The sequence below is a fragment of the Delphinus delphis genome, chromosome 4 (genome assembly GCF_949987515.2).
Source record: "Delphinus delphis chromosome 4, mDelDel1.2, whole genome shotgun sequence".
Taxonomy (NCBI): domain Eukaryota; kingdom Metazoa; phylum Chordata; class Mammalia; order Artiodactyla; family Delphinidae; genus Delphinus; species Delphinus delphis.
Window position 1 is genome coordinate 115,557,976 of NC_082686.1, and position 12,154 is coordinate 115,570,129.

General features: G+C 44.9%; 1 protein-coding gene across 6 annotated transcripts in view; it reads right to left on the bottom strand.

The window, feature by feature from the left end:
* CEP70 (centrosomal protein 70) overlaps nt 1–3,269 on the bottom strand; it is a 79,787-nt gene extending 76,518 nt beyond the window's left edge. For 3 of the 6 annotated variants that reach the window (XM_060011324.1, XM_060011320.1, XM_060011325.1), the window contains exons 1-3: nt 3,191–3,269; nt 1,499–1,597; nt 713–815 (exon numbers count right to left, since the gene is read on the bottom strand). In XM_060011324.1, the coding sequence (XP_059867307.1) occupies nt 713–721 (9 nt within the window). In that variant the 5' untranslated portion in view covers nt 722–815; nt 1,499–1,597; nt 3,191–3,269. Of the gene's footprint in view, nt 1–712; nt 816–1,498; nt 1,598–2,922; nt 2,981–3,049; nt 3,070–3,190 lie in introns of those variants that run through there. The other 3 variants (XM_069540648.1, XM_060011322.1, XM_060011321.1) reach the window with 3 other exon arrangements.
* Nucleotides 3,270–12,154: the final 8,885 nt, after the last annotated feature.

Sequence of the window (12,154 nt, forward strand, 5' to 3'; positions counted from 1 at the left end):
CAGCTAGCACGGTTCTTCACCCTGACCTAGGTGGTATCGTCTTTTAGTAATTCATTAAGCTACACATTTTTACGTATGTTCTTTTGTTTGACTTCATAATAAAAATTCATTTTTTAATAAAAAATTTTGTTAAATAACAATAAAAGCAAAAGGAAAGGAAATACTAACTAAAAGAAGGCTGGTATAGCCAGAATGCCTAGGTTCGAATCATGGATTCTGCCACGCAACCAAGAAAGTACTAATCTCTGTGCCTCAATTTCCTTATCATAAAATGAAGATAATAAAAGTACTTAGCTCATAGGTTCTTGTGAAGATTAGGAAAGTTAATATAGAAAGGACAAATAGAACAGTGCCTGGCACACAGAAGTGGTGATCAGAGTTGGTGACCAGCTATCTGTGTTATCTTAAAAAGTTATTTAACCATTCTGGGCTTCAGTTTCCTTAATTGAGTTTAAAAAATCTGATAGGAGGGACTTCCCTGACAGTCCAGTGGTTAAGCCTCTGAACTTCCAATGCAGGGGCATAGGTTCGATCCCTGGTTGGGGAACTAAGATTCCCACATGCTGTGGTGGGGTGTGGCCAAAAAAAAAAAAAAATACAGTATCTGATAGGATTATGAGGAGGTCAAAATATACATATAGTATTCCACAATTAGCAGATCCTTTCCAGTCTCTCAACATCCAGAGAGAGTTATCTGTCACATCAGACATACCTCAGTCATAGCACAGTCCTCTTGCACTTTTCACCTGGTCATTCAAGTTGATCTCAATGAAATGATCACTCAGTGACTCTCATATCTGAAACTGGATCTTCATCTAAGTTTCAAAAAGATAAAGAGACCCAAATCTTAAAAAGTTCATCTCCTAGTAAGAATGGTCATGTGTTATTCCCAGAACAGGCATCTGTCTTACTGGTGGTAACCACTAAACAGAAGCTGGAACAACTGAATTAGCTAATGGACTCCGATGCTCACCACCACATGCCTTCACCATTGTCTTCTTTCCCCTTATCTTTCCTGTCCCCGCTCTGTTGAAACATTTACCTGGGAGTCCAATTCTATCATCATCTAGCATCAATTCTGATTCTGGCTTCAAAGGTAGAATGTGGGAAGCAGTCAGCCTTGAGAGCAAGCTGCAGACATACCATGCATGCCGCCGCTGCTCGAAGGGACTGTGCCTACTTGTTCCCCTCCTTGTTCCATTCTATGGGAGATAAATCACCAAGGCCCAGAGATCAGAAAGAATGTAAAATGAGACAAGCAAAGCTGTCTCCCCCCTGCACGTGCAGGTTATTTTTGATGATTCTGGGTTTATGGGTTTTCTCCCAGGGAAGTTAACCTTGAGCCGGACAGTCTGTAGATAATGTAAACCACCATCTGGCAACCTTCCTTTTTCTATTCTATATAATCTGCCACTGTAGCATAATAAAATTTGCCTTGCAACTATCAGTTGTCTTGGTCCTTCTGACCCCATTCGTCGGTGCTACTTCAGTTCCTTACCCCTTCCCTTCTGACCGTGGGTGGTGAAATCCTCTTTCTCTGGCTGGTCTGCGGCAGTAGAATAATTCTCACAGGCAGGCGTACTCTCAGACGATACCACTGAACACAAAAAGCAAAGGCAGGGAGAACAACTTTCACAATTTCACCTGTGACCAAGCCCTCCTTTTCAGAAGTCCATACTGTGAAATTAATGTGCCAATAGTTTGCAGCTGCCTTTACCCCACTACAAGCTGTAACAGGACATAGGTCTGGAACTCTGAGTCAGAAGAGACCCAATGCTTCCCAAAGCCAAAGCAGAAGGTGCAGCTTGCTTTAATCAGTGTCATAACACACCTAAAGTAAGACTGTGAGAATAGGAGTTGCAGGGTTGGAGTTCATTTGTACACAGCATAGAAAGCCAAGTGCATAGAAGCAAAACACATTTCTATCTCCTTGCACTGAGATCTCCCAAGAGTCCTTTGGTAACTTGCCCTTTATAGGTCTGAAGCCCCTGTAACATGCACCATAAATTAAAATGTAATTATTTTTCACTACTTTGGGGGGGGGGGAACTGTAAATAAAGCATGGCCAGTAGCTGTTCTTTCTCAAGTGAGTCACATCAAAATGTGCAATTAGCTTTCTCAAAAGTACGTATTTCACTTTACTGCAATAAATGGAACATCCAATGCTTTCAAAGTCTCTATTGTCTATTAAATGCAAAAGCTCTATTCCAAAAATATGCCAACATGCTGTTTAACGTTCCTAAAAAGAACTGAATCTACCGCAAATAAGGAAACGGAATTAGTACTGGATCTCATCTCAACCAAATCATTCTGCCCCGCGAGAGGTTACATAAAGGGTCAGAACACGCCTCCAAGCAGAAGCTGCGGGCAAAACCCTAGTCAGCCACCTCTTCCCCAAAGTGGGGCGGGGAAGGCCCGGGTCTACTTGGCAATACCAAAAGTAAAACAACACAACAAAACAAAACCTCATACAGAGGACTGAAACCAACAGAGGTAATGCGTGCCCAGTGTTTAACATTATCACGGTTAGAAAACAAAGTGGTACAAAAACCTGTTTGGTCTGCGTGTTACGGGTCTCTTAGCCTTGCAATATTTTCACCTCATTGATTTTCTTAATAAAATCAAATTAGGCTCCGCATAAAGAGGCCCCTCCGATTCTGAAATGGTCCTAATAAACCGGAGAAGGAGATACCTACTCTACCCGTCCGCGGAGCCCCCACCTTTTGCTACGGGCCTTCACTAGCCAAGCGACCTTCTCAGACACCTTGACAACTGCAAAGCGGAGCGGGTCGGCCCTAGTGGACGCTTGGGAACGGAGTAACTACAACCTATCCAGAATCCAGGCTGCGCCGGCAATCATTCCACGCTTCACACTCACTGCCTCATCTAACCTTCTCAACCACCATATAAGGCAAGAATTACCAGCTGTGTCCTACAAATGAAGAAACTGAGGCGCCGAGACGTTAAATGGGAAGCCAAAGATCACAAAGCGCGGGAAGCCAGACTTGAACCAGGTTTCTCAGGTCACCCCGCTCCCCCCGGCCTTTACACTGGGATTTTCATTGCTCCTCTCTGGGAACCCCAGCAAGGGTCAGTCTGACCACTCGCAGGGCGCAGGTGTGGTCAGTTCCCGGGATTCCTCAGGCAGGAGCTCCAGCCGCCGCTTCTGTAAACCCCAAGAGCCGCTCACCTTACTCAGTCGCCGCCGCTCAGCAGCAGCGCGCCCAGCCCCGCCGGCTCAGCGGCCTCCGGCCCCGCCTCTGCGACCGTTACCACGCCGTGGGAGGCCGGCCAATCGAGCCCGAGCGCGTCGAGAGGCCTACCTCTGCTCTGGCTTAAACGCCGGAGCGATTTTCTCGGACCGCCCGGGAAGGCTGGGCCTGCCCCGCGCCCTCTGGTTGGCTCCGCTTCTGCGGGTGGGGCCTAACTTTGACTTAGACCTGTGTGTGCCGGGCCGGCTTTGTCGTCTGCGCCTGCGCACTTCCATTGCAGCTGAAAATAGGCTCTGGCTCAAGTTGTCTCTCTCACTTACCTGGATCACACACGCACGCGCGCGCACACACACACACACACACACACACACACACACACACACGTCGTGTCTGCTAGCTCCTGCGGGTCACGTCAGCGTGTTCTCTATGTTCAGGACCTGGCTGAGCGGTGCAGCGCCTGGCATTTGGAGGACGCAAATAAGTGTTTGTTGATGACGTTTTACCCTCCCATTAAACATTTTCCAAATCTCCACGAAGTGTCAGGCCATACATCGAGCTCCAAAAATGCAAAAGTGTCTGGCTGGAGATGTTCAAAATCTAGTTAGGGAGATAGGTATACACCCTGAAATTAAGGTGCAGTGTGATAGGCATGATCAGAGAAAGGTGTCTAGGGCACAGAAGGGAAAGAAAAGGAGGATTTACCTAGGTCCCTGAAGTCTTCCTCGACCAGTGCGTCTCAACCCTGGCTGCACATTAGAATCACCTGGGGAGCTTTGGAAACAATGTTCAGACCCCAAGTTAAGTATATCAGAATCTGCTGGGTAGGACCCAGGCATTGGTAGTTTGTAAAGCTCCCCAGGTGATTCCAATGTGCAGCCAAGTTAGAGAACTACAAACCTAGAGAGATGCATAAGAAGAATGATTCTGAACGGTGAAGAGTTCCCCAGCAATACAGATAGGAAAGGCAGAAATGCGTGGAGGGAGAGGAGGTTCAAGGACCTGCTGTTCTTTATGTCTCAGCACAGAAAGAATTCATTGAGAGGCAAAGTGATAGATCAGAAGTGTTTTATTAGAGTAGGACGCTTGCGAGGCTTACAAGCTGGTGGGCAAGGGAATGCCGCTCCGAGAACTTAGTGGGCTACAGTTTTATAATCAAAGAAAAAGAAGACCACCTTCTTCCTCATTCTTGAGTAGATATCAAGCTTCCATCATCAGTTCCACCTCCACATCAGGTGGAGGAGTTTTCTTGTCCCCACATGGTTGAACTGGGACTGTCATGGTGCAATGGAAATGAGCAAAAAGGCAGTAACATATACTAAAATATGATAAATCATCTCGGGTTTCAGTATAATGTCACCTTTTCCTTATATTTTTGTTTTTAGTGTGCACAGAGAAGCATGTCCTAGGAATCATTAATTTACTGACCTCACTGGGCAGGATGTGTGTCTCATGCCACCACTGTTTTGTTTTGGGGCAAGTCATGCTTCTGTTGCATGCATGGTTTTGTTGCTAAGCAAGCCTGCTTTCTTGAGTGATCATTAACTTACAGGCGTCTCCCATACTTTTTCCTTACAATCCCCTAGTGGAGTTAACTATTTAATCACCTACTTTGGCCGTTTACTCTGTCCCTATCAGTATTTAGAGAAAACTTCATGTGCAAATTAAGATAACAACTCCAAAGCACGTTATTATAATGCCTAGTTCACAAGTTCTCAGTAAACCTTACTTTTTTTTTTATCTTTCTGTAATTAAACCTAGACTTCTTTGGTACAGCTCATATCTGCCCTCCCCAAAAACCTAACTCCCAAAGCATTGGCCAATATAATGGGCTTCCTGAGGAAGCTGAGGAGCATGTTGAATCATTGGAGAATCAGAGAAGGAAGGCCTTTAGCAGGTGTGCTAAGGAGCTGGGACTTTGTACTGGAGGCGATGGGGAACCATAGATGAGTTTTCAAAAGGAGTATAAAATGAAAAGGCTTTTGTTTGGGTCTTTTCAAGCCTAACTTTCTTGCATCCTGATATATAAGTAAAAACTGTAAAAAAAAAAACCAAAAAAAAGGCGGGGGGAGGGCTCCACAGTGTACAAATATGATCAGTGTTCTTTTTCTCCACAAAAGGAAATCATCTCAATCCTCTCTGTATCACCTTAATAAATTCAGAATCTACAAATAGGGCCCCTTCCCACCTTTTTCAAAAACTTATAGCAGGTTAAGCGATCCAAAAATTCCCAGAGGAAAATCCAGCTGTGACACACCTGAAGGGAAGGCCTGGTGGCCTTTGTCATTGCATCTGATAGCCACACGATGTCACTGTTCGCAACCTGTACTTTCCAATTGGTCAAATGATGCAAGTCTGTAGCACAGCAGGTCCCACAAAGGCCAACAGGGATCTCCCACGGAGGGCATGGTGTCTCTCACAAGGAGGTCTCAGGGTCACAGCTTTTAGGGTTCAACTTTCAGGCCCATACTCAGCCTTCTTCCAGGCAGCTGGAGCCACTATGAGTTTGATCTCTGTGTCTGTCTGCCCCATGTAAACATGTCCTCACCCCACCGCCACCCCCTGCCCTTTCCATACTTAGCTATTCACACTAGCCTGGTTGGCAGATTTTCATTTTTAACACTTGGAACACAAACAGTCTCACTGCTTGACTTTTCCAGGGTAATATGGTGACTTACCCACTTTTCTGAGTGTAGCTGCCCTAATTATAGCTAGGAGGCCAAACATCATTGGTCAATTAGGATTATTTGCCTGCAAATAGAATACAAAATCTGATTTTAAAAAAAAATCTGATTCAAACTGTCTTCTTAAGCAATAAGGAAATTGATTATCTCACATAACAGGAAGTCCAGGGGCAAGATAGACTTTGGACTTGTTTGATGCAGTGGTTCAACAAGTTACCAAGACAAGTTATTGGAAAGTACAGGATATCAAGTTTACCAAGTTACCAAGGAAAAGTTTACCCTCTGGGGTGGGTGCTCCTTGAGTCACATGGATTACAAGAAGGAAACATGGCTACTTGGGTAAAATTGGAGTTCTGTAAGGATCAAGAGGAAAATGGACGCTAGACGGATGATCACCAGTATCCTTCACAATCTTCAAAGCAAAAAAGGCTGTTTATTCTCTAATTCCTAACAATAGAACCTCTCTCCCACCACTCCTGGATTTTGTATGTAGCAAGGGGAGGGGAGGAAGCTCTAGAGCACTGTCCTCCAAAGGAATCCCTTCTTCTGAACCCCTAAGGCTTTTCTAGCATCTCTCTGCCAGAAAAGGAAAGGGCCCTGCACACAAGTTCAGCCTTTAGGTCAGCATCCTGCTGCACTGGTCTCAAGAGTCTTCTGTGGACCTCATCTACCCACCAGGATTCTAATGGTTCTAACACTCATTTAACATTCGTTCATTTACAAAAACTTATTAAGCACCTGTTACGTACCACGGATTGAACTAGATACGTTCTACGGTGGTGAGTAAACCCACCCTCATGGAGCTTACAGTATAGTTGGCAAGAGAAATATGGAATACAAATAAGCATATAATTATAATAATTGTTATGAAGGAAGAGAATAGGGTTACATACAGGAGACCTCCCTGAGGAGGTGACATTTAAGCTGAGATCCAAAGCCTATCTTCATTTCGTCGTACTGCTTTCCTCTGTGTTTTGACTTCCCAGTATAATTTTTTTAAGGTTTTATGTATGTATGTATTTAATATGGCTGCATCGGGTCTTAGTTGCAACACGTGGGATCTTTGTTGCCGTGTGCATGATCTTTGTTGCAGCATGAGGGATATTTTAGTTGCGGCTTGTGAACTCTTAGTTGCGGCATGTGGGATCTAGTTCCCTGACCAGGGATCAAACCCGGGCTCCTTGATTGGGAGCGCAGAGTCTTAGCCACTGGACCATCAGGGAAGTCCCCGCAGTGTAATTTATAGCCTACATTAGCAATTAAAATAGATCTATTTCTAAATTTCTAAACTGATTCTCAAATTTTCTCCTGAGTATAGAACTATCAGGTGCCTCCCCACAATAAGAAGTATAGCAAATATGAATGGCATTTGGTGAAGAATTCTTGCAGATTCTTCGACTCACAAGTCTTTTAGACTTAGAATCCTTTATTACACTAATACATTTGCTCTGCCTCCCCTGGGGAGGTATGATCTATGGGGACATGGATCATACCTCACTAATCTTTTTCCAGTACCTAGCTTAGTCCCTGGCACATAGTAGGTGCTCAATACAGTGTTGAACTATATTGTTAAATTTGAGTCAGATTTATACAGCAGCATTCACCTTCAGTAGCCATTTTCCAGTATGAAAGACAATAAGCAAACAGCTCAGGTAAATATATTAATAACAAATGCTTAAGAATCCATACAGCATAACAACAGTTAAATGAATTGAGCCCTTACAATGTGTCAGGCTCTGGGCTAAGCACTTTCATTTTCTAACTTGTTGACGCTTCACAACTTTAATGTAAGTACCGTTATTATCTTTGTTTTACAAATGATCAAATTAGAAAATAGAAGTTTAGAGAAATGACTTGCTAAGGTCACACTGCTAGTATGTGGCTGAGCCAGGATCCAGGATCTGAAACCAGCATTCAGGCTCCATGAACCAATGGGCATCTGCTCTACTGTAAGATTGGTGTAGGCACTTATTCCAACTTGCAATTATTTCACCTGTCTCTGTATTAGTTATCTATTGATGCATAACAAATTACCCCTACTCATAGCAGCTTAAGCCAAACATTTATTACCTGGAAGTTTCTGTGGGTCAGGAATACAGGAGTAGGCTAACTGCATGGTCTGGACAGACTCTTTCGTGATGGTGCACTCAACGGGTTGGCCCGGGGCTAGAGTCATCTCAAGGTTCAAGCGGACTGAAGGATCCATTTCCAAGCTCACTCACGTGGTTGCTGGCTGGCCTTAGTTCATTCCTTGTCAAGTGGACCTCTCCACAGGCTGCCCGAGTGTCCACATACATAGCAGCTTCCCACAGAGGAAGTGATGAAGAGAATGTGTGAGCACCTAAGACGGAAGCTGAAGTATTTTTTATAACCTGATCTTGGGTGTGATATAGCATCACTTCTGCTGTATGCTACTGATTGCACAAACCAACCTTGCTAACACTTGGACAAGGGCTATACAAGGATGTGGATACTAGGAAGTAGGGAGCTCTGGGAGCCACCGTGGAGGCAACCTACCTCGTTGCACCCGTTTGCTAATTTTTGTGACTGTCTTCTCCACTAGAATGTAAACTTCACGGGTGGGGAAAAGCCATCAGTGATTCTCGTTGTCATATCCCCTCACACGCTGCCTGCCATATAAGAGATTGTCAATGAATAGTGAATAAATGTGATGATGGTGATACTGTTACTGAATTAAGTTGTATGGACCCTACTCAGGCCATAGCCCGGCCAAGGCTCTCTGCCTTGTCAGGGGAGGGTTCTTTTTCCGTTTGGGTTCGAGTGAATAATGAAACAGAAGCTGAGATGAACACAGCACAGGCTTTATTCAGTGGCCAAAGAATAGAGAAGCGGGGAACTAAGTTCACAGATCATCTTCTCACCCACCTGGCAAGAGGGCTTTAATGTTAAAGAGTACTGTAGGGCTTCCCTGGTGGCACAGTGGTTGGGAGTCCGCCTGCCGATGCAGGGGACACGGGTTCGTGCCCCGGTCCGGGAAGATCCCACATGCCGCGGAGCGGCTGGGCCCGTGAGCCGTGGTGGCCGCTGAGCCTGCAGGTCCGGTGCTCCGCAACAGGAGAGGCCAAAAAAAAAAAAAAAAAGTACTGTAAAGACAAAGGGAGGAGGAGTGAGGCTAATGATAGGGGGGCATATGCGTAAGTCTACCAGGGAAGGGGCAGGGCTTTTTCCAAAGGAGTGGCATACCACCCGTTTCGATCCTTTTTGTTCTATAAAGTCCAGCCCTGGTGGCTGGTAGGGTGTATCATTTAATATGCTAAAGTAGTTAAATCAACATATAATGAGACTCAGGGTCTGTTGTAGGTCAGATTCATCACCATCTTGGTCCCAGCTGGTTCCCTCTGTTTTTTTTGTTTATAGATTCCTTTCTTATCTCTGGACCCTTTAACTTAAAGATTTAGGTAAACTCGTGCTAAAGGTGGGGGGTTGAAGGGTTGTGAGCAGAGACCAGGATCAGCTCTGGCAACAACAGGAATTCCAAAGGGTGGCTTCCTATAATCCCGTCCCGCTCTCACACAAATTCCCAGTTGCCATGCATGGTACCATGTAAATACTTTTTTAAGGCAGAACTATATCATGCCCTAAAACATGTACTCATGTATATAATTTCTATATAACTATAGAAGGTGGACTTGGAAGCAAACACACCAAATCCATGAGAACGTTGGCCTTTGGGGAGGAGAAGAAAGTAATGGTGCTGTGGGTGAAAGTCAGGTAGGGCTTTATCTTCTACTGGGATTTTTTTTATTGAGCCAATATTTAACGATGGTCAATTCTGGGTGGTGGGAATATGGGTATTTTTCTCTGTACTTTTCCATATTTTTAAAATTTCTCAAAATAAACTAGATATAGATTTCTAGTCTTAAGCAATTGGAACATGTGCCTTGGAATGATCCTTAGGCACTTCAAAAGTGCCTTCCTTTGGCTCTTTGCTCTAATTAAGGGTGTATCTACAAACCCCGCTGTCCAGATGCCTCAGACCAAAACCTATTTCCTCCTGAAATTGTCAAACTTTTCTGGTTTGAAGTTCTACAAAATCACCTTGGTTCGCTGCTTCTCCACTTTCTGTGTTTTGTGTAGATAGAGCCAGAGCCTCCATGGGCTGAAGGAGAGAGACCCAAGCAGCAGCAGCAGCCTGGCTGGCAACAGAAGGCTGTGGTTCCTGGCACTGGTGCTGACATACAATCCTCTGAGGCCAGAGTCCTGGACCCCGGGCCCGTTTGAAAAGCACTGGTGCCTCTTCCTTTTACACACAGACAACAGTCACGCTGGACCAACACTGGAAGGGTGCATGGAAAGTTTTAAACCTGTAGGTATCAGATTATGCAACTTTTCCCTTTTTTTGTTTTTGTTTTTTTGTGGTACACGGGCCTCTCACTGCTGTGGCCTCTCCTGTTGCGGAGCACAGGCTCCGGAGGCGCAGGCTCAGCGGCCATGGCTCACGGGCCCAGCTGCTCCGTGGCATGTGGGATCTTCCCGGACCGGGGCACGAACCCGTGTCCCAAACCCGTGTCCCCTGCATTGGCAGGCGGACTCTTAACCACTGCGCCACCAGGGAAGCCCTTTCCCTTTTATTTTGATGTCCATTCATGCTGTTTAAGTAGTAAGTTCAGAAAATCAGTCAATCCATTAACAATTTCCTTTTCCAATGGAGGCCCGACGAAAACATGGACTATTGTGAATGAAAGCACTTTTAGCTGCTGTCTTAACATAAATCACTGACGTCCATGGGCAGGTTGGTGAGAGGCAGCTTAAGAGGTTAGAGCAACATTTAGGTACTTCTTGGGTAACAAGAAGACACTCTGAGAGTGGAAATAAAGTCAAAAGCAGGATCAGCCAGATGAGTACGTTTCACACTCAGTTCAATACCTTTCACAGTATTTTGTTCAGACTTTATTTCTTTCCATGACAATCCTGTTTGATAACAAGCGACTATTCCTATCTCCAGTGTCCTGGACCCAGGGAATGAGTAGGTAGAAAATGCAGCCCAAACTGGTGTGTTCCTTAATTCCAGGTACCCCAGAACCTATACCCAAGGAAGAAACAGTGGCACAGAAGAAGCCAGTGGAGAAATCTGACTGCCTCGCCTATTCTGGGGACAGACTTGGGTACACTTCACGAGTGGGCTGACCCCCACTACATTCTGGGGCCCCTGGGAAGAGGGGCTCCCCAGGCCTCTAAGACAGGACCTATATTTCTGTTCATGCACAATTAATACTTTTCTAATAACAGGCCTTGTTAATATGAACTTTTCAAATCCCACAGGCCTGGCTCCACAACTTCTGAAGGGCTTTGGGTCTCTCTGCAAAATGGGTGTAAGTATAATCACTGGACTGTTGTGAGAACGACAGGCAATGATACACAAGGCACAAAGCAAGCATTCGATAAATTACACATCATTGGTCTTGTAAAAGATATTCTGATTCCCAAAGTTTTACAAGAAAATATGATTCTTCATTAAACAATACTTTTGAGCTGCTGCCCAACCAGGGTTTCCTGGTCCCAGCCCAACAACTCACAGCTGTTTCTCAGAAGAACTAAGGATTGGGAGAAAGGAATTAGGGAGGTATCTTCAGCTAGCCTTGTCTCATCTCTGGAAATCACCACTCTGAGGCCTTTTACCTTTGCCCCCTAATTTATTCTTTTAACAATAATTTATTGAAAACTCTCTTTTCAGGACACTAGTGCAGAAAAAAACACAAATATGAAAAGTCTTTGTCTTCAGGGAGCTTTCAATACAGGGTGGCAAACAAGAAATCAGTGCTCTCTGAGATCCAGTCTACTACTCTGCAGACAGGTTGACCTAATCAATAGATTGTTCTTTATTGTTTCCCAACTCCCCTTCTCTCACATACTTGCTCAGCACCCTCACTACCAATCCCAGAGGTGAAACTATCCTTTTTAACGTTAACATCAAGCTGCAGGAAGAAATTACACAATGGGGCCTAGATGTCCCTGTTCCTCCAAATCTTCAGAGCCCCAGGACCCCCGGAGAATCCCTTCACATGTCTCTATTTTGTTGCTGGGGCCCACTCTCCACAGGGACCACTCACTGCTCTTCTCAGATGGCCCACTCACCCACGGTCCTCCCTCCCTGCAGTGATGCTGTCTCTTCCTTAATGTGAAAAAAATCGAGGCCACCTAAAACATTACTCAGGCCTGCTCTTCATTCATTCATTTAACAAATATTTATCAGAGCCTAATACAAGCCTGCACTGTGCAGACGTGGGAGATGCTAGAGTG